The sequence below is a fragment of the Dacryopinax primogenitus genome (assembly GCF_000292625.1).
Source record: "Dacryopinax primogenitus strain DJM-731 SS1 chromosome Unknown DACRYscaffold_12, whole genome shotgun sequence".
In the NCBI taxonomy this organism is placed as follows: Eukaryota; Fungi; Basidiomycota; class Dacrymycetes; order Dacrymycetales; family Dacrymycetaceae; genus Dacryopinax; species Dacryopinax primogenitus.
This window is the reverse complement of record NW_024467209.1, coordinates 213,425-232,596: the sequence shown is the minus strand read 5'-3', so window position 1 is coordinate 232,596 and position 19,172 is coordinate 213,425. Positions and strand designations below refer to the sequence as shown.

Genomic DNA, 19,172 nt, shown 5'->3' with positions numbered 1-19,172 from the left:
CCACTCTGTATGGGCGATGCGATGCGACATTTCAACTGAATTCTCTTACACTGCGTACACTGCTTTATCTCCACAAATTACTCTTCAACTTTGGCATTTCGAACGCTTGTGTGACCAGGCACCGGTGCTTTTCATCGCCTTCGAGGCACTGCTCTCAGGGAACGTCGAACATTGGATAACGACACTTCGAGGAGAGAAACGTTTAACCATTAAACTTGTACTGTCTACACACCTGAAACCAACGTCAAACAAACGAACGAAGACAACCCTGTCAGAGAGAAAAAGTGTCAGATCGATGATCTCGGCGCATATCAACCAATCGGGGGATGCTGCATCTCACAGAGCACGCCCCCCGCCGTTGTCCATGCCCGGCACCCGAACGTCCACAGGTTGGGAAACAGACTCGCACATCATGCTCGAGAGCAGTATCCCCTATTCTGCGACGGGGGACGATGATCCATGGGCGTTGGAGGTCGAGCAGCTGCAGGAACTGGCGAGGAGCGTCAGGGGGAACTTGAGGTTGAGGCCTATTAGGAGTTTTGTCGATCTGAAGGAAGGGGCGAGTGCGGTTAGTGAAGGAGGAGGAGAGGGAGAAGGCGGTGTGCGTGTTACATCTGTCGTGCCGCCCTCTGCGCCAGCGGTCTTGGCCGGACAGAACGTATCGCCCCCAGGAGAAGATGCACTGCCTGTACCGACTCCTCTCGCCGTCACTGCTCCTTTGGACGACCCTCCAAGTCCGGAGAGCGCCTACCCGCCAACACCTGCCAACACTCACCCTGCTCCTATTGGTATTCTACCTCCTGTCCCTGCTCTACCCGTCCTGGGTGACGTACGACCGGTCGGAGTCATGGAGGGAGGAGGTATACAAAGTGTACGAGATGTTGCGGCGCAAGGGGATGTTCGGCCAATGTTCACGTTACAGCCCCTCGCGACATCATCAACTTCCCCGCCTCAACCACAGCTACAACACGTATCACCCCCCATCATCCCTCATCCTGCCACTCGACGACCACCATCCCTCCCCACCCACCCACAAGCCCAGTCCCCATTCGCACTCGCACTCGCTACTGCCATCCCTACCGGGACAGTGACGCCAACAGCGAAGCTTACCTCTCCGCTACGTACAGGTCCACCACCATCGGCGTTCAAGCTTCACCTCTCACCCGCTACCTCCGAGTCTGACGCCAGCTCCCTCCCGTCCATCCTTTCCGCTTCGACAGCCGCGAGCGAAGAGACCGTTATGAGACCTGTGCCAGAGCCGCCGTGTACAGCGCCCCTTAGCCGCCCACCTAGGCGCCCTGCCCCAGTGCAAGCAGGACATCCCCATCCTCATCCCTCCCACCCGCAAACCGCACATGCACATATTGCGCACGCCGCGCACACCGTGCACACCGCCCGAACACCACACGTCCACAGTGCGCCCTTACGCACCTCATTCTCCACCGCGAGTCCACCCCCCGACCCCAGTGGCCCGCAGCCGCTCTCCGCCTCCTCCCTCCTCTCCCTCCTCCCAACGCCTTTCCCTTCGCTCAACTCCCCCTTTCCCCAACCGCTCATAATCGACACTCGTCCCTTGCCGTCCTTCCTCTCCCTCCGCCTGAGGCAAAGTATCAACCTCGCCATCCCCTCTCTCATCCTCAAGCGGTACGCAAAACAGGGTCAAGGGATGGAATGGGACCTTCTCAGAGGGTACGTGACTACCGAGAGCGGGCGCGAATCCTGGGACGCCCTGCTCGGTTCTGCCCTAGGTAGGACGCGTAGCCAGAGATGGAACGGCGATATCCTCATCTACGATGAGGAGATGGACGAGTCTACGCGGGCTTCTGTGCGCGCACTCTCCCAGGCCTGGACGCTCGCTACCGTGCTAGTACCGCTTGTCGGAGCAGAGCATGTCTACTACCTCGTTGGCGGGTTCTCGGCCCTCAGGACGGTGCAGGACGCTCTCCCCCACCTCGTAGCAGGGGAAAACTACCTCGACCCTACACCTCAGCAACAGCAGTACGCCTCGCCCATGCTCAGCGGGCAGGAGCTCACCGTCGGCGGGTCTCCGAGGATGCAGCTGACACCCAATACAGGCAGGAGCAGTATCGGCCCGGGTACGGCAGGGACCAACGGGACGAACGGAAGTGCGGGTCTGTTCAGTCTCAGGACGGATGTGGCCAGCGCGAGGAGGAGGGTGATGCTCGAGGTTGACCCGCAGAGTCCTGTCCCAACAGGCTCGTCGTCCTCTGCTTCTGCATCCTCTGGTTCTGCATCAGCCTCCACCTCGGGCTCAGCATCACATAGCTCCCTCTCGCAAGGCAGAGTCCTCCATTCCCCTGCACCTATCCCGGCTGTGGGCACCCTCCGACCCCTGGGGCTAGCGCTCGTCGACGCTCCTTCTCCCCCGCCTAGCGCGGCGTGCTTCCCTCAACCTCCTAGGCGGCTAGGCAACTCTGCCCCAGGGGACATGCCCATGCTCGGCTTAGCGCTGAACCAGCCTCTACGCAGTCCTTTACCGCCCAAGCTCCAGCTCCGCACTGCGCCAATAAGGAGCAACACTGTCCCCGTCCCGCCCTCCCCTGGCCTGCTGAGGATCACCCCTCCCTCGCCTAACGCACCTGGCCTGCAGCCCCCCAAGAGCCCACTACGTTCCCCTTTACCTCTTCCTCTCTCCCCTATCTCCCGCGGCCCGGCTAGCCCGCTCCCCCCGCCTTCGCCCCACCTCCGCCCACATACGGCACCGTTCGACTACCCCCCTCGGACGCACTCAGACTACCCGCACGCGAATGCCCAGCTACCCCAGACACCGACATCCAGTTCCGCCCCTCAGCCTTTCACTGTCTCCGAGATTCTGCCTGGATTCCTCTACCTCGGGCCTGAGCCGAGCACGGATGAGGAAGTCGAGCAGCTGCTTGATCTGGGTATCAAGCGCATCCTCAACATGGCTGAGGAATGCGATGATGATCAGGGCTTGGGGCTCCGGCGGAAATTCGAGATGTACGAGAGGGTGCCTATGCGGGATACGGTGGATGAGGAGAACATCGGACGGGGTGTCCGCGCGGCGTGTTTGTTCTTGGACGACGCGCGCCTGCATGATTCGCCCACGTATGTGCACTGTAAAGCCGGCAAGAGCAGGAGCGTGACTGTCGTCATGGGCTACCTTATCCACGCGCATTCCTGGCCGCTGAGCAAGGCGTACGCGTATGTGATGGAGAAGCGTCAGGGGATCTCGCCGAACATCGGGTTCGTGAGCGAGCTGATGAAGTTTGAGGAATCCCAGTTAGGGACGAAGAGCGTTGGCGTAGGGGAAGAAGGGGGGAATCATGCGAGGAGCGCCAAGCCTGTTGGGCTGGGACTAAGGAGGATAGGAAGAGGCGCAGGGGCGAGGGAGAGCTTGCCCCCTCTGTCGAGAGGTGCGAGTGTGGAGGACGTGTTGGCGCTCACGGGGACGAGGGACGAGGCTGATCTGCCGAAGGAGGAGCAGAGGACGCCTGTTAGTACCAGGCTTGGGGATGCGGCTACGGAGAAAGAGGTCAAGGATGCTGATGGGCGGTATGTGCATGCCAGGTACGTTTGGTTCTTGTCTAGGTTGTAAGGATGGATGTTGATCGAGTGTGTAGGAAGGTACCGGTTGATAGGAGGACACTGCAGCCACAGCGGCGCGTTAGCAAGGCAGGCCTCGAGAGTGCTTGGCTTAATTATGTGCGGCCTACTGCTTAGCGAGTGCCCCAGTTGGAGCGCTAGCCCTACACCAGGAAGGTCGCATTTCCGATATCCAAGCTTGAGACCGGGACGGACTCGTATGATGCTGAGGACGGCGGAGGACATTTTCAAGCATTTGTATTGATATAAAGCATGATACCCATTGATACCCCCTTTTCATCTTTTCATCTGGTCTCTTCTTTTGAGTTGCTTTTTTTTCTGTTCACACCGGTGTTTATGAGGTGTTTTGTTTTTTGGCCAGTTGAATGAAAGTTGTTTGTGGGTTTTCTCCCTGTGAAATATGTTGCACTAGGTGACAGTTCGCCTCTTGCGCTCAACTATCTCTTCGAGCTGGTCCAATTACCGTGAGAGTGCCGGATTAACAGAAGTACGTACGTTGTTCGGATTCGGCATCGTTCAATCCCGGTCAATTTCCCTTTCCCTATCATCTTCCACCACCTAAGCGCCCATTAATCTCGGCCGTCAGCAGCGATGGGGAATGGAGGACTAAATACGGAACTGCTTGATAAGTGATGACTGTGTCAGAGATGGGGAGTTGTTGCTTGATTCTGCTCACACTTGCGTCTCTTGCTGCTTGATCGCTAGTGCTACGATGTCACTGCTCAGGATTGGAGTCGATGTCGGAGGTGCGTTATCAGGTATTCTTCACGGTGAGATAGCGTTCTGACACAATTGAAACGAAGGAACAAACACCGATGGAGTATTGATCGACGTTTCCCGGTCGAATGAGCCCAACCGTGGGATCTTGGCCCACTTTAAAGCTCCCACCACTCCTAAGTGCGTTGATCGTGCATGTCGATGAAGAAATCATTGGTGCTGAGATTGCCGTAGTGTGTCGGAGGGCATCGAGACTGCCGTACGGACGGTACTAGACGAGGCGAAATGTGATCCCAAGTCTATCACTTCGCTCACGATTGGTGCGTCTTGCCCTTCTAGCTGTCAGATCGTTCTCATTGACCATCCAATAGGCACGACTCACTTCATCAACGCCGTCCTAGAACAAGATGTCCGTCGCTTGCAGAAGGTTGCCGTCGTCCGCCTATGCGGGCCTTATACGCGCAGTACGCCTTTCCCCTTCACTGCCTGGAACCGATACTGATGGCATTGGATAGGCGTCCCGCCATTTATCGATTTCCCTCCACATTTGAGGGATATCATGTTGGGTTATATTGGATATGTTGATGGGGGACTACAAAGTGCGTCTGTTACCCCTATTACATTCCCTCTGTCATATGAACTGACTATCCCCCAGTTGACGGGAGCGAGATCCTCCCTATCTCCGCCTCTCAGCTCCTCGAGCAGTGCAAGCACATCAAAGCCCTAGGACTAAAAAACATCGTCCTAGTAGGAGTGTTCAGCACGCTAGACACCGAGGGTTCCCAGGAGCTCAAAGCGAGGGAGATCGTACAGAGCGAAATGGGAGAGGGGGTCAACGTTGTATGTTCTTGTGAAGGTGGATCATTTTATGTGTCGATTGCCCGGTGCTAATCGGGATGTAGTTGGCCAGATTGGGTTGTTGGAGAGGGAGAATGCCTCTAGTACGTCTCCTCATCATACCGTTCGTACTCGACAAAGCTGACTGGACATACAGTCCTTAACGCATCCATACTCACGTTCGCCCAGCGCACTATGCGCGGCTTCAAGCGAGCCATGCACCGACTTGGACTCACCTGTCCTCTCTTCCTCACGCAGAACGACGGCACGTTAACAACTGCTGCGAAAGCCGCTGCGCTCCCTATCCGCACCTTCGCTTCCGGTCAGACGAACTCGATGCGCGGAGCCTCCTACCTAGCAGGATTGGACCTGCGCAAGCAAGCGGGAAAGAGTGTCATCGTCTGCGACGTAGGGGGGACGACGTGTGATGTTGGAGTTCTGTTACCCTCCGGATTCCCGCGCCAGGCAGCGGCGTACATCGAAGTAGGGGGAGTGAGGACGTCGTTCGCCATGCCCGACCTGCTCAGTATCGGCCTTGGAGGCGGCTCGAGAGTTCGGGTAGACGAGCATGGGAAGACCACCGTGGGCCCGGACTCGGTTGGACACTGGATCACCCGCGACGCCAAGGTGTTCGGCGGAGACGTCCTCACCGCTACGGACATTGCTGTCGCCCTCGGTCGGGCCGAGGTAGGGGACGCAAGCAAGATCTCCGGCATCGTCAGCCCCGAGCTGGCGCATGCGGCACAGGCAACTGTCAAGAAGCTGCTCGAGAATGTCATTGATCGGATGAAAACGACCCCGGAGGACCCGACGGTGCTCATGGTAGGCGGAGGGTCGATAATTGTCCCCGATCAGCTGGAAGGGGTGGGGCAGATCCTCCGTCCTCCCTTTTTTGGCGTGGCAAATGCTGTAGGCGCTGCGATGGCCAAAGTCGCAGGAGAAGTGGATACGATCGAGATCCTCCAGGGGAAGAACTTGGCAGATGTACTTGAAAGGATCAAGAAAGAGGCCGTGGCGCGTGCCATCGAGGCTGGTGGAGATCCGACCAAGGTCTCAGTCGTGGATGTTCAGAACTTGCCAGTGCAGTACGTCACCAACCAGGCTACCAGGATTATCGTCAAAGCCGCGGGCGAGTTGTCGATGAGCGACTCGGGCGCGGTGGATGGGGAAGATATCAAGATGATCCCAGAAGAGGACGAGGAGATAGAACCACCCAAGACGGTGTTGTCGTCTGCGAGGGAGGATGTTTCGTTTGACGTGGCGAGCTACCGTCCATACATCAACGAGAAGAAAGAGTGGATCTTGTCGGAACAGGATTTGGAGCTGATCGCCTTAGGCACTTTCGTGCTGGGTACTGGGGGAGGAGGCACGCCGTACCCGCCGATGCTCATCTGCAAGGAGCTCTTACGCGAAGGAAGAGTCATCAAGGTGGTCGATGCTGAAGATGTACCAGAAGATGCGCTCTTTGCTCGGGCGTGTTTTATGGGCAGCCCGAGTGTTTCGGTATGGCATTTCTCCAGTTATTAACATCAACTATTTCTTACTCGACTAATAGTGCGAGCGTCTGCCAGCAGGCACCGAGATCACCACTGCCATGAAGGCTCTGACATCCCATGTTGGGATCTCCAAGATCAGCGGAACTATCAGTGATGAAATAGGTGGTGGTAACGGGATAGTTCCGTTAATCCTCGCGGGCGAATTAGGTGTTCCTGCTATGGATGGCGATTTGATGGGCCGTGCCTACCCCAACATGAATCGTACGCACTCCAGCTCGGTGCGATGCTGGAAAATTCGTCTAATGTGTGCGCAGAATGTCTTCCTGGCGCCTTCAAAATACCCGGAGGTGTTTTCCCCGCAGCACTTGCTGATGGGGTCGGGAACGCTCTTGTAAGTCTCATCAAATAGTACACGATATCATAGACTCAATTCTGCATTAGGTCATGCATGCAGCGCAATCTGGACGGCGTGTCGAGATCATTTTCCGCAATATCTGCACAACGATGGGCTCACGTGCTGGAGTCAGTGTGGTCCCCCTCACCAGAAAACAATGCCAGGACTACGGTGTCGTACGAACTGTGTCACAGGCATGGCGCATCGGACGTGCCATCACCCTCAGCAGACAACAGAACGACTTCAAGTCGATCCCTCGGCGGATTTTGGAGCTACAGAACGGAAAGTGCCTGTTCATCGGAAAGATTGTCGATGTTCAACGGGAAGTTCGCGCTGGTTTCACGTGGGGTCAAGTCACCATTGCACCGTTGCAGGATGACGAGCAGGATGAAACCAGCACAGGCATTGATCTGCCTGAATATGGTCCTGATGATAAGCTTACCATCCCCTTCCAGAATGAGAAGTAAGCCAGCTCCATCTTGAATTCTTCTCGAGCCCTCCTGACTCTTTTGCTAGCCTGGCTGCCTTCCTCAATCATCCGGATGGTACACGCGACATCCTCATTACTGTGCCAGATCTGCTCTCGGTACTTGATAGCCAGTCTGGCGCCAACCTTGGCACACAAGAGTATCGGTATGGTCTGCGTGTCACTGTTATGGGCCTTGCTGGTGATCCAAAGTGGACCCAGACCAAGGAGGGAATGGAGACTGGTGGGCCTGGATACTTCGGTCTCGATATTCCTTTTGTCTCTGTGGGTACGTACCGGGAGCCGAAGAGCGTCATTCGGGAGTACGGACCGGCGTAGATGTGGTCCTACTTCTAGTGGTATAGACGTCCTTCAGACGTAAAGGACACGATTTATTTGCCTTGCTATATCACGCAATAAGATCGAAATGCAATTTGATTAATTCTATCTCCCCAATCAACCCTTCTTCACGGTGCACATTCACCATCCATTTGGATGGATGAGAACCTTTTCGGTCATCAACGCACGCCTGCTTTTAACCGACCGGGGACATACCTTAGTATACCCTTCCACCCTCTTGTCGAATTTCTCATACGCATCGGGAGCATCATCGATCTCCACGCTCTTACTCACAACGAAGCTCGGCTTCGCTTTCCCGCTCACAATTAGATCCCTCAACTGCCGGTTGTATGTCTTGACGTTCGCCAGCCCCAGTCCCAACATTGCCGTCCGCAAGAGATCGAATAGCTGGCAGGAAGTGCTTTTTGCGTTCAACATCTCGCGTCTTCTATAGGGCAAAAGCGATAAAGTCGGCTTAGGAAACAGTATATGCTGATAGTTCGTCATGTTGGACGTTATTCTTGGGAAGAGCATCGTAGAGTCGGGAAGTGGTGGTCACGAGATGGTAGAACCATTGTGCCAGACCCTCCATCGCCAGTCTCAGCCAGCAGATCATTGGTGTAGAAAAGCAAGAGATGATTCGAGCCAATCCGAATGTTGACCGCAACTCATTAGATATGGTACTTGTTCTGCCTGATATCGCTGGCGAAGGACCGGGGTGACGGAGGCGTAGCAGTCGGGTTCTCCTTAGACTTCGCATCACTGGTACTCCACCTACCAGTAGCGTCTCTGGGTGTGTAGACTTGTTATGGCTCGCAGCAGTAGAGATCTCCTTCGGATTCAGGCGGTATAGACGTATCCAATTGATGTGTGGTTGTTATCCGATTGGATGGTCGCGTACGAACGTAAATTGATTTATTCATACATCCTTCCAATCAACCCTTGTTTATGGTGAGCATTCACCACCCATTTGGATGGATTAGGACCTTCTCGGTGATCAGTATACGTTTGTGCATTCAGCACCAGATATACCTTAGTATACCCCTCGACCCTCTTGTCGAATTTCTCATATGCTCAGGAGCATCATCAATCCCAACCCTGTTGCTGACGACAAAGCTGGGCTTGGCTTTCCCGCTCACAATCAAATTCCTCAGCTCCCGATTATAACTCTTGACGTTCGCCTGACCCGTGCCCAACGACAACCCCTTTTCAAACAGTTTCCCAAAAGGCAGGGTCAAGTTTCCGTTCTTCGTTGCTTCGTCTGCTGCTCCAGGATCGGCGGGGACGTACAATCCGGGGATGCCGAGGCCACCGGTAGGGCGTACAACCTGTATCAACGCGCTCAAGACGGCATTCGCCTGTTCCTTCTTCCCATCGGCGGCAACAGCCTGGTATCCCACAGCGTCAACAGCGCGGTCAACCATCCCTCCGTTCTTTTGGATGATCTGGTCCACAGGGTCGGAGACGGTGAAGTCGACAGGTACACATCCGAGTTGCCGTGCTTTCTCCAAGCGTTCGGGCACACGATCAACCACATACACAGAGGAAGCACCTCGCAGAATTGCGCTGTAGGCTGCCATGAGCCCAACAGGCCCTGCACCCCAGACTGCAACACTCTCTCCTGGTCTGAACCCGCTGAGGGTGACCCCATGCCAGCCTGTGGGGAAGATGTCCGCTAGAAGAATGAAATCCTCTTCCCATTTCTTCCCCGGTGGCAACAGAAGGGCATTGAAGTCGGCCCAGGGTACGCGCAAGTATTGCGCCTGTCCTCCGGCATACGGCCCCATGCTAACGTACCCGTAGGCACCTCCTGCGAAGCCAGGATTCACCGTCAGGCAGAAGGCGGTAAGAGAGCGTTCGCAGTTCTTGCAATGACCGCAGGCGACGTTGAATGGGAGTACGATACGGTCGCCTTTCTTCAGAAGAGCCTGTGTAGGTTCTGTATTAGCAATGGTGTCAAAGGAGCAAAAAAAAGTCATAGAACGTACAACGCCTGGCCCAACTTCCTCCACAATCCCCATGTTCTCATGTCCAAACACGATACCCTCCTCTGCACCTATACGCCCCTCGTACATGTGCAAGTCCGACCCGCAAATAGCAGTAGTCGTTACTTTGATAATAACATCGTTAGGATGCTGGATTGCGGGCTTGGGCACAGACTCGACCGCGACGGTGAAAGGACCTTTGTAGACGACGGCTTTCATCGACATGGTGGTTGATTGAAATCAGCTCATTATCCAGCAGTATATGCTGATGGCTTGTCATGCTGGATGTTCATTCGAATGAGGGCGAGAAGTGAGAGCCGAGGGTCACGAGATGAAGAGAAATGGGATAACAATTGAACCGAGCTTTCATTGTCATTATAGAAAGCATCTTCAGTATTGTAGTAAACAGGCCAAGAACTGGTGAAAATCAACCCAGATACCTCGCTGTTGTCCTCGTTGACAGCGGTTGGTGGTTCGCACTTGAGGATGGCAGTGTGGGAGCAAAGATCCCGTCATTCCCATCCGCACCGCATAGCTTGTCACTTTGGATACAAAGCTCTTCAAATTTCTATTGACACCTTAGGCATTCAATGCCGGACTGCAACGGACTAGTCGTCTAATGGTTTGGCCGGTAGAATAAAGTTAACGAGTACTGAGTGACAGATCGGTAGGAATATGTGGCCCCAAAATTCGTTCACACGCTGTTGACCAGTTCATGCAGTTAGGAAGAATACAATTTCATATATGAATACATGTATCCAATCAACCCTTGCGCGTGGTTACGTTGACCAGCCATTTGGATGAATCAAGACCTTCTCGACCATCAGTACACATAGCCGAGCAGCCAAAGCAGCCATACATACCTTCGCATCAGCCCTCTTATCAAATTTCTCATACGCCTCCGGAACATCATCAATGCCGATTCTTCTCGTTACGATGAAGCTCGGCTTTGCCCTCCCAGCCACGATGAGATCCCTTAGCTCGCGATTATAAGCCTTGACGTTCGCTTGGCCCGTGCCTAAGGATAGGCCTTTTTCGAACAGCTTGCCAAACGGAACGGTCAAGTTCCCATTCTTGGTTTCCTCGTCTTTTGCGCCTGGGTCCGCGGGGAGGTACAGGCCGGGAATTCCAATCCCTCCAGTGGGGCGGACGACCTGAAGCAAAGCGCTCAAGACAGCATTCGGCTGTTCTTTCCCGTTCGAAGCTACGGCTTGATAGCCCACCGCGTCCACGCCACGGTCGACCATGCCTCCGTTCCTTTTGGTGATCTGCTCCACCGGATCCGAGTGTGTGAAGTCCACGGGCAAGCATCCAATCTTCTGCGCCCTCTGGAGGCGCTCGGGAACACGATCCACTACAAAAACGGAAGATGCACCTCGCAGGATCGCGCTGTAGGCAGCCATGAGACCAACAGGCCCAGCACCCCAGACGGCAACGCTGCTGAGCGTGATCCCGTGCCATCCGGTGGAGAAGACATCTGCCAGGAGGATGAAGTCCTCTTCCCACGCCTTCCCTGGTGGCAGGACTAGGGCGTTGAAGTCCGCACAAGGCACACGCAGGTACTGCGCTTGCCCACCCGCGTACGGTCCCATGCTCGCGAACCCGTACGCGCCTCCTGCGAACCCGGGGTTGACGGTGAGGCAGAAGGCGGTGAGGGAGCGTTCGCAGTTCTTGCAATGACCGCAAGACACGTTAAATGGAAGGACAATACGGTCGCCTTTCTTGAGGATGGCCTGTGCCTGTCGTTAATATGATTTGATAAAGAAAAAAGATAGACGTACCACCCCCTTCCCCACCTCCTCAACAATCCCCATGTTCTCGTGTCCGAACCTGAGCCCCGGATCCGCAGGCGTTCGCCCCTCGTACATGTGCAGATCTGATCAGCAGATCGCAGTCGTCGTCACCCTGATGATTGCATCGTTCGTGTGCTCGATCTTAGGCTTGGGCATGAACTCGACAGCCACGCTGAAAGGGCTTTTGTATACGATTGCTTTCATGGACATGGTAGTGGGAGTTGAGACTTGAGATCTGGCAATTCTAGCATTTTTTTGGTCGGTATAAGTAAGCGGACGGCTTATGATCCAGGATGTCTTCAACCGGAATGACGGTGTGGAGCTGAGAAGCGACGGCGACGTGGACAGTAGTGACTCCACTGTTCGACCTTACAAGCAGGATACGCTACCAATGTCGTCAACTGGAATGACGCTGTGAAGTTGAGAAGGCTGGTCATTGCGTAGAGAGCAGCCCTTCGACGAGGAGAACGGCGGTGATACCCTGGTTCATTGTCAGAACACACAAATCATCATCAACACAAAGTAAAAGTTCAACATTTCAATCAAAATCGTACTGGACACCAAAGTTAACCTCTTTTGATTCTGTCGTACTCATTGTACTCCATGGCGCTGCATGGTTCGAACTGGAGGACAGTAGGCGCAGCACAGTTGGGATCCCGCGTAACCTTGCACTGCACCCACCCGCACTGCAACTTCTCTTCCTCAAACTAGTCTGGGAATCAACCACCTGAATTGCTGACATCTTAGCGAATCAATACTAGGCGCATAGCTGGCTAACCGCTTGACAACGTGGCCGGGAAACTGTATAAACAAAAAGAGCGATGTATGACAGACTTGGAGACCGCGCTCGGTGCTGGAGGGGAATCCGATGCCCCTCTCTCCGTCTTCCTTAGCCGTTGAATGCCCATCGCTTACCACTGGAAACTCCCGTTTGGTAACCAGTTGAGTAAGCATCGATCAAATAACCGTGCTATGTTCTCTTGGGGAGTTAGATATTCACGGACTGCGCGGGGTGGACAGCGATGACAATCCTGATGTTCACTTGTGTCGAGACCTATGGCGCTGGCCTGTTGGCACGTATATATCTGGCCTTAGATCAGCAGCCTAGACGATCAGTTCCACCCATCATCGTCCCTCTTCCCGCTGCTTCACAAGAGCCAATACTCTTCCTCTCGGTCGAGTCTCTGCTCAAGAGTCGCACCCCACCAGGACAACAAGGATGTTCCACTTCTTCCCGCGCTCCTCTAGCTCTTCTGCCTCCTCCAGCTCCTCCTCGGGCCCCGGCAACATGGAGTCGAAAAGCCGTTTTCGACTCTTCAGACGTCGGTCGCAGGATGACAAACAAGATCCTGTCTCGGAGGACTTTGACGAGGTCAGCCCTCCCTCCTTTTCTTGCCGTAAGTAGCTGATCGTTCTTCTGCAGCTGTCCCTCCCTGACCCGTATCCGAGCTTTTCCTCAGCACCCCAGTTCATCGATCGGCCAGAAATCGTCGACCGTCCAGAAGACGTCCAAGAGGCGCTCGCACGCCTGCGGGATACACCCTACTCAACTTCCACGCACTCCTTACGACACTATCCGCGAGTGATGCTCGCGCCTTCTGCCTTGTCTCCTCCCCTGCGCACTTCTTTTACCTCTTCGTCAGGCTCCTCATGGCCCTCGTCATCTGCTTCATCTTTCACACCCAGGCAGGGTTGGCGCTCGTACGACTTTGAGGGGGAGGACGAGGAGGAGCTGAAACCCCCTAGACGACATTGGTCAGACCCAGGCCACTCCTCACACCAACGCAAGAGGTCCAGCCCATCCGCCTCTCGCATGTCCTACCCAGCATTAAGTACCCACCCGTCCCACCCGTCCCGCCCAACGCGGGTCTCTTCCCTATCACCTCGCTCACGTGCTCTTCCTAAGCCTCGTCTTCCGGCCGCCAGTTCCATATCATCAACTTCGTCCACATCATCCGTGTTCGTTCAACACCAAGAACCTCTCGATTTTCTTTTGCCAGAGGAGAGGTTCGCCCTCCGGAGACGACACGACGACGCAACATTGGGAATCTCGCCCTGGGAACCGCCTGTCAGGCATGGGCCTGGGAGGAGAGGGAACTATTATTTCCAATGAGCTTGGACTAGGTTATGCTATTCGTTCATGAGTGGTATGAATACAATTCCTGCTTGTATCTGTTGCGGAGAATCGTTTACATTTTATCCCCTACTGCTCGTACTACATGGCGGCACGATCTGCTTCCCTCTACCGATTACACAACACTTCGTCGTCGACAGTGGTACTGCTCCAGACACATTACCCCATACAAAATTATCAGAGAAAGCGTCCCAGATCCCAAATAAGGTATCAAACATGAAGCCCAAAAAAGATGAAGACAGGAAACCAAGTTAATCAGCGTGTACGTTGCGCGATAGCGTGCAGAGATGTTAATAGATTCGTTTCTGTGGGAAAGATTGCAGAAACCGGCAGAGCTGATGACTGGGGCGAGCTTGCAGCTTGGAGAGCAAGTCGGAACATCGAGAAAGCGGTTTCAGCGGCTCATAGGAGTGGATAAGTGACCTTTTGCAGGCGGACGAGACGTGGTCTACAGCCTGGCAAAGCAATTCCCCAGCCGGCGGCGAAGTGTCGCCAGAGCGCTCGTCTGCCGCTTCATCGACGACCGGTCCTGACGCTCCTGGTCCTCCTTTGACCCATGTGGAGGATCGTCATCTATCAGAACTGTCAGACAAATCGCACTACTTCAAAAGGAAATGACATACATTCGAGAACGGGCAGGCAGACAAGAGCGTCAAGCGTCTCCTGCGCCTCCACAAGTTCGGCATAGAGCGCAGAAGTGGGTAACGGCTCGAGCTCTAGCAGCTTCTCTTTTATGCTCTGGATTCCTTGAGCGCATGCTCAGTGATGGACTTGGGACTACACTCACCTGAAGGGGGTAATCGCCCGCAGCAGGCCTGCGGATATGGCGGTTGTTTGCGTCTCCCATTCGCAGCCGCAGCTTAGAGCGCAGCTTTGGTATCATGCCCCTCTGAGTCTTCGGCTTGGAAAAGATTGTGTTCGCCATCGGTTGATCAGAAAATTGTACGATGTGGTGAAAGAGTGAGGTGAGCTGGGACGACTTGCGTGACCGGCTTTTGGGACTGAAGGCAGTGGAGGAAGGGGGAGCGCGTGGAGGCGGGGGAAGGGGGATTATGAGCTCCTTTTATGGGCAGGTGCGAGACAGTCTGGTACTAGTGAGTCGGCCAATGTTTGACGCATTGTGTCCGAGACACGCCAGATTGTGTTCGGCACTGCGAGAATCTCTTCTTCTGCGGGGATGCGCGACACGGGCGGCTGGAGAAGACAATCCAATCGTCCAATGGGGAGTCGCCCAACGATGATAAGACACCTTTCCAGCTCAATGTCGCATATTGTCTTGATCTGGATAGGTATTCAGTCAGGAAGACCTGTCGCGGGATCACGAGTTGTTGTCCACATGGTCTATCAAAATAGAGATCCCTAGATCTGATTGCGTGCACCGAGACATTAGACTGCTTCTTCGGGTTGACCGTGACTGAGCGTCTTTCCGGGTGCTGATCGTGTTATCCGAGGAAGACCGTCCGGCTCATGTACGATCTAATGCGCCATAACGCCCACCGCATCTCCTGGAAGATGTGTTCATGTCCGTCACGCGAATCACAGGGTGTTCGTGCGAGACACGACGTTGGGTCTGAACATGTATTAGCATGCGGAGGTCTTGTGCACGGAGCGAAACTTACTGTGGTCTGTCGTGATCTCCTCTGCCACCCATCGAAGTGGATTCACAGCAGGAGAGTCATGCCGCACTCCTGTTGGGCGACATCTGACTATATGCCACTTTCTCCACGTTACTGTCTATAGGATATGCGTTGACGGCGAGCGCATTACATCCAGACCATTTGTTATGGATTGTACAAGGTCGATACTGGGGTAAGACTGCAGCTGCTCTTGATGGTGGGAGGAAGGAAACAGTCATCCAGCCCCTTTCGGTATTTCTTCGGTTCCGGTGTCCCCGCAACCAAGAACTTCTCGTTTTACCAGCAGTTAATGACATTAATGCAAGATCTGCAGTATTGTTAGGCAAGAAGAATAGTAATTACAATTTGGCTATAATGACAAGAAGAGTTTAGAGGTCTTGTCTATCGTGTTTATGTATCCTAGACAAGACCAAATCCGACTCATCTCAGCGGGACCAATCGTTGTAGATACACGAAAAGAATCGTCGACGTCTGTCAACGCCGGCTCACTCCCTGATATCACTCGTTAGACTCGTTGCATACCCTTCACTCCTTCGTCCCACACCTTACATTCCATTGCTTCTCAGCAACATCTCCTCTTTGAACTGAACTCTTTTCACCAAGAATCCCGACGGTCACACGACCGCGCAATCAAGCTGAAGCGACTGCTCTCATCCGCGTCGCGTCCCCAGATCTCCGGGGTACAACGATGTAGTCCTCATCTGGTGCTGACAGCCGGACCGTCGACGAGGAGGTTCTATGCTCAGCTCGTAAATTCTGGAGAGCTGGGGCTCAGTGAGGATCGAGTGAAACACGCGTATCTGAGCGCTAGACCGACTGCGTGGTCGAACGCGACGAACGACTCCGTTCCGAAAACGAACGACGCTCTACCATTTCCTATTGAAGAACTACACCAGGTGGACGCCAGTACATCAAATCACAAACTCAAGAAGGAACATCGTGTTCACAAGAGAAAGGAAGAGGATTCCATCCTGACAATACTCGACGACGTGAACACCTCCAACCAGCAACTAGCTACGCTCATGCGACATTCCGCTCCCAGCAGGCACCGGCACGACTGGCGACAGCGTGCCTACTCGCGCTTATTCGCCCATCACGAGAAACGCGTCATCAAGTCCATAGAATCCAACTCAAAAGAGAAAGGCAAATCAAAATACAAGGAGATCGCGTCTGCCATAGCGGTGTTCTCTCCACCCCCGCGAGTGAAACGTCTCGGCCCTCCCATCCCCCACACATCCGCAACCCAGCCACTAGGCCCGGAAATAGAAGTCTACAAAACCAAGTTCGACGAGCTGCTCAAGTACGAAGAGGCGACGTGTGCGGACTCGTTCAAGGAACGGCTGGAGATGTGGGATTTAGATAAGCTCAAGGAGGAGGGCTATGTCCTTGTTGGCTTGAGGGGGTTTTGGAGGGCATACAAGAAAGCGGGGAAGCCAATCGCAGTGTTCTCGCGTGTGGAGGGGGATATTGGCTGGAATCGCTTCGAGTATGTGTCACGTATATGCTCATTTTGGCAACAGCTGATAGGTGTCGAAGTGCGGGATCAGTGGTCACGGTATGTCGCCGTCACCCCCTGTACGAGGAAACGATCCCCGGCACGGTTGTGCAAAAAACTACCTCGGCGATCCACGTCGCTTTCAACGACAAGACGCTGTTCGACGACCAAGAGACGCTGCTGGAAGAAGGCGTATGGAGACTCGATTTCGGATCAAATAATATCAACTTTGCACGTATGCGAGCAGCGATCGAAGCCTTGGCGCACAATCCTGCCGAACACGAGTTTGCGGCTCAGGGAGGGGACAGCGAGTATATCCTACGGGGGACGTTTGTCAGAGACGCACTTTTGCGCTCGTTCAAGCCCCTTGCAGGGATGGAGACACCCCGGGCAGTGGAAACGGAGATCTCTGGGCGACCGGTACCGGAGAGACTTGCCGAATCAGCAATGGCGGAGCTGCCCGCTGAACCACGGGCGGGCGAAGTGCATCCTATATTGTCAGCCTTCGACCCGCTCCCAAATCGCCCGCCATCAGGTGCCTTCACCCACGACCAGCTGATCCAATCCTGGGCCCGGCGGTACCGCCGACCCAACCCCATCGTAGTTGAAGGCGACCCCGTGCTAGATCTCAACGAGACTCAAACGCGGGCCGTGGCGCTCATGCTCTCCAAACGGCTGTCACTCGTCCAGGGCCCGCCTGGGACAGGAAAGACGAAGACGATCATTGAGGCTGCACGCTTGCTCAAGCTGCATTTCGAAGTGCCCCAGCCTTTGCTGGTGGCGACGTACACCAACGTCGCTGTGGATAACCTCGTTGCCGGACTTGCTGCTGCTGGGCTCAGGCCGCTCCGTGTTGGTGGGGAGGAATATAGCCAGCAACCCAAGCTCGATAAACACAGGTTGGAAGTAAAGATCGCTGCTCACCCACTGCAAAAAGAGGTCGAAAAGCTGGAGAAGGCGATTGATAAGCTTTCTGACAGACGACGGGAGGCGATCGACGCTGCGAAGCCGAGCAAGAATGAGGAGCGTATCGAACGGGCTAAGAATACGCATAAGGAACATCTGCTGAGGCTCAAGATGAAGAAGTTTGCTATAAGGAATGCGATGATACATGATATTGTCAGCAAGGCGGACGTGGTGTGCACTACTTGCTTGACGAGCGCAAATACGGCTCTTAATGTTATCGACTTTCCTGTGGTGTTTCTTGATGAGGCGAGCATGTCTACCGAGCCTGCATCGCTGATCCCACTAATGAAAGGCGTGAGTACACATTTTTCGTAGCAGGGCAGTGAGCTGATCCCGTACAGTCTAGACATGTCGCGCTCATCGGGGACCACAAACAGCTTCCACCAATCATCACCAGTGCCGAGGCCCAAGCTGGTGGGTTGAGCAAATCCCTCTTTGAGCGCCTGACAGAGGAAGGCGACACCCCCTCAATAATGCTCGACATGCAGTACCGCATGCACCCCTCTATCTCCCGCTTCCCGTCCGCACAGTTCTACAACAAAACTCTGCGAGACGGTACCGTTGACCATGCTGGCAAAGTCCGGCCTTCACTCGCCCCTCCAAAGTCTACTCTGTTAGACGACGAGTCGGTCAGCGAGCTCCAAACGGAGAAAGAACGCCTCTCGGTTGTGTTCGTCGATCATGCCGGGTCGGAAGCAAAGAAAGACCGGAGCAGGATCAATGCTGGCGAGGCGCAGATGGTGTGCTCTATTGTCGAGGAACTGCTGTACTGCAACCCCAGCATGACAGGGGACGACATTGGCATCATCGCTCCCTACGTGGCGCAGATCCGGCTCCTGGACCGGTTGCTCAAGCACGACCAAGAACAAGCGGAGCGGTTCAAGAGCACGCTAGGCGAGCATCGGGGACTGCAGATGTCAAATATCGAGGTCAAGACCGTGGACGGGTTTGAGGGAAGAGAGAAAGAAGTCATCATCTTCTCAACAGTGAGGAACAACCCCCAAGGCGCGATCGGTTTCCTTGCCGATGGGAGAAGGCTCAACGTCGGCCTAACTCGGGCGAGGCGTGCTCTTTTCGTATTGGGGAACGCGGGGACGCTGAAGGACGGGCATGGGGGATTCAGAGGAACGGGAGGGGTGGTCCTCGCTGGAGGAGGGGAGAGGGTGTGGAAGAGGTATATGGAATGGTTGGAGAAGGAACAGTTGATTCGCCGGTGGGCAGGTGGGAGGTTCTTACCCCTTGCAGTGGGTAAGACGGCGCAATGATGATGGGTATTGAAAAGTGTTGTATTATAAAGAGTCTATAGTGTTATTCTTGGATAATGGGGA

The 19,172-nt window shown here is 54.6% G+C and overlaps 7 protein-coding genes across 7 annotated transcripts; 4 read left to right on the top strand and 3 right to left on the bottom strand.

Moving 5' to 3' along the window:
• Positions 1-286: 286 nt before the first annotated feature.
• Positions 287-3,853, top strand: DACRYDRAFT_117059 (uncharacterized protein). The gene is made up of 2 exons (XM_040770310.1): positions 287-3,549; positions 3,603-3,853. The coding sequence occupies exons 1-2, from the start codon at positions 296-298 to the stop codon at positions 3,700-3,702; spliced, it is 3,354 nt and encodes a 1,117-aa protein (XP_040627466.1). The 5' UTR covers positions 287-295; the 3' UTR covers positions 3,703-3,853.
• Positions 3,854-4,297: 444 nt separating this feature from the next.
• On the top strand, positions 4,298-7,834 carry DACRYDRAFT_89602 (DUF917-domain-containing protein; the record flags this gene model as incomplete). The annotated part of the gene is made up of 12 exons (XM_040776923.1): positions 4,298-4,331; positions 4,389-4,482; positions 4,537-4,622; positions 4,674-4,766; positions 4,818-4,901; positions 4,958-5,158; positions 5,205-5,243; positions 5,297-6,642; positions 6,695-6,896; positions 6,950-7,026; positions 7,077-7,492; positions 7,546-7,834. The coding sequence occupies 12 exons, from the start codon at positions 4,298-4,300 to the stop codon at positions 7,832-7,834; spliced, it is 2,961 nt and encodes a 986-aa protein (XP_040627465.1).
• A 141-nt stretch (positions 7,835-7,975) lies between these two features.
• DACRYDRAFT_89601 (GroES-like protein) lies at positions 7,976-10,044 on the bottom strand (the record flags this gene model as incomplete). Its single annotated transcript, XM_040776922.1, has 4 exons — positions 7,976-8,002; positions 8,051-8,173; positions 8,974-9,762; positions 9,823-10,044. 4 exons carry the CDS (start codon positions 10,042-10,044, stop codon positions 7,976-7,978), a joined length of 1,161 nt encoding a protein of 386 aa, XP_040627464.1.
• A 547-nt stretch (positions 10,045-10,591) lies between these two features.
• On the bottom strand, positions 10,592-11,822 carry DACRYDRAFT_117057 (glutathione-independent formaldehyde dehydrogenase; the record flags this gene model as incomplete). The annotated part of the gene is made up of 4 exons (XM_040770309.1): positions 10,592-10,631; positions 10,683-11,552; positions 11,601-11,678; positions 11,724-11,822. The coding sequence occupies 4 exons, from the start codon at positions 11,820-11,822 to the stop codon at positions 10,599-10,601; spliced, it is 1,080 nt and encodes a 359-aa protein (XP_040627463.1). The 3' UTR covers positions 10,592-10,598.
• A 1,009-nt stretch (positions 11,823-12,831) lies between these two features.
• DACRYDRAFT_108634 (uncharacterized protein) lies at positions 12,832-13,725 on the top strand (the record flags this gene model as incomplete). The annotated part of the gene is made up of 2 exons (XM_040768694.1): positions 12,832-12,984; positions 13,036-13,725. 2 exons carry the CDS (start codon positions 12,832-12,834, stop codon positions 13,723-13,725), a joined length of 843 nt encoding a protein of 280 aa, XP_040627462.1.
• Positions 13,726-14,194: 469 nt separating this feature from the next.
• DACRYDRAFT_108633 (uncharacterized protein) lies at positions 14,195-14,671 on the bottom strand (the record flags this gene model as incomplete). The annotated part of the gene is made up of 3 exons (XM_040768693.1): positions 14,195-14,319; positions 14,370-14,484; positions 14,534-14,671. The coding sequence occupies 3 exons, from the start codon at positions 14,669-14,671 to the stop codon at positions 14,195-14,197; spliced, it is 378 nt and encodes a 125-aa protein (XP_040627461.1).
• A 1,261-nt stretch (positions 14,672-15,932) lies between these two features.
• DACRYDRAFT_80777 (P-loop containing nucleoside triphosphate hydrolase protein) lies at positions 15,933-19,109 on the top strand (the record flags this gene model as incomplete). The annotated part of the gene is made up of 3 exons (XM_040776470.1): positions 15,933-16,869; positions 16,920-18,138; positions 18,186-19,109. Exons 1-3 carry the CDS (start codon positions 16,406-16,408, stop codon positions 19,107-19,109), a joined length of 2,607 nt encoding a protein of 868 aa, XP_040627460.1. The 5' UTR covers positions 15,933-16,405.
• Positions 19,110-19,172: the final 63 nt, after the last annotated feature.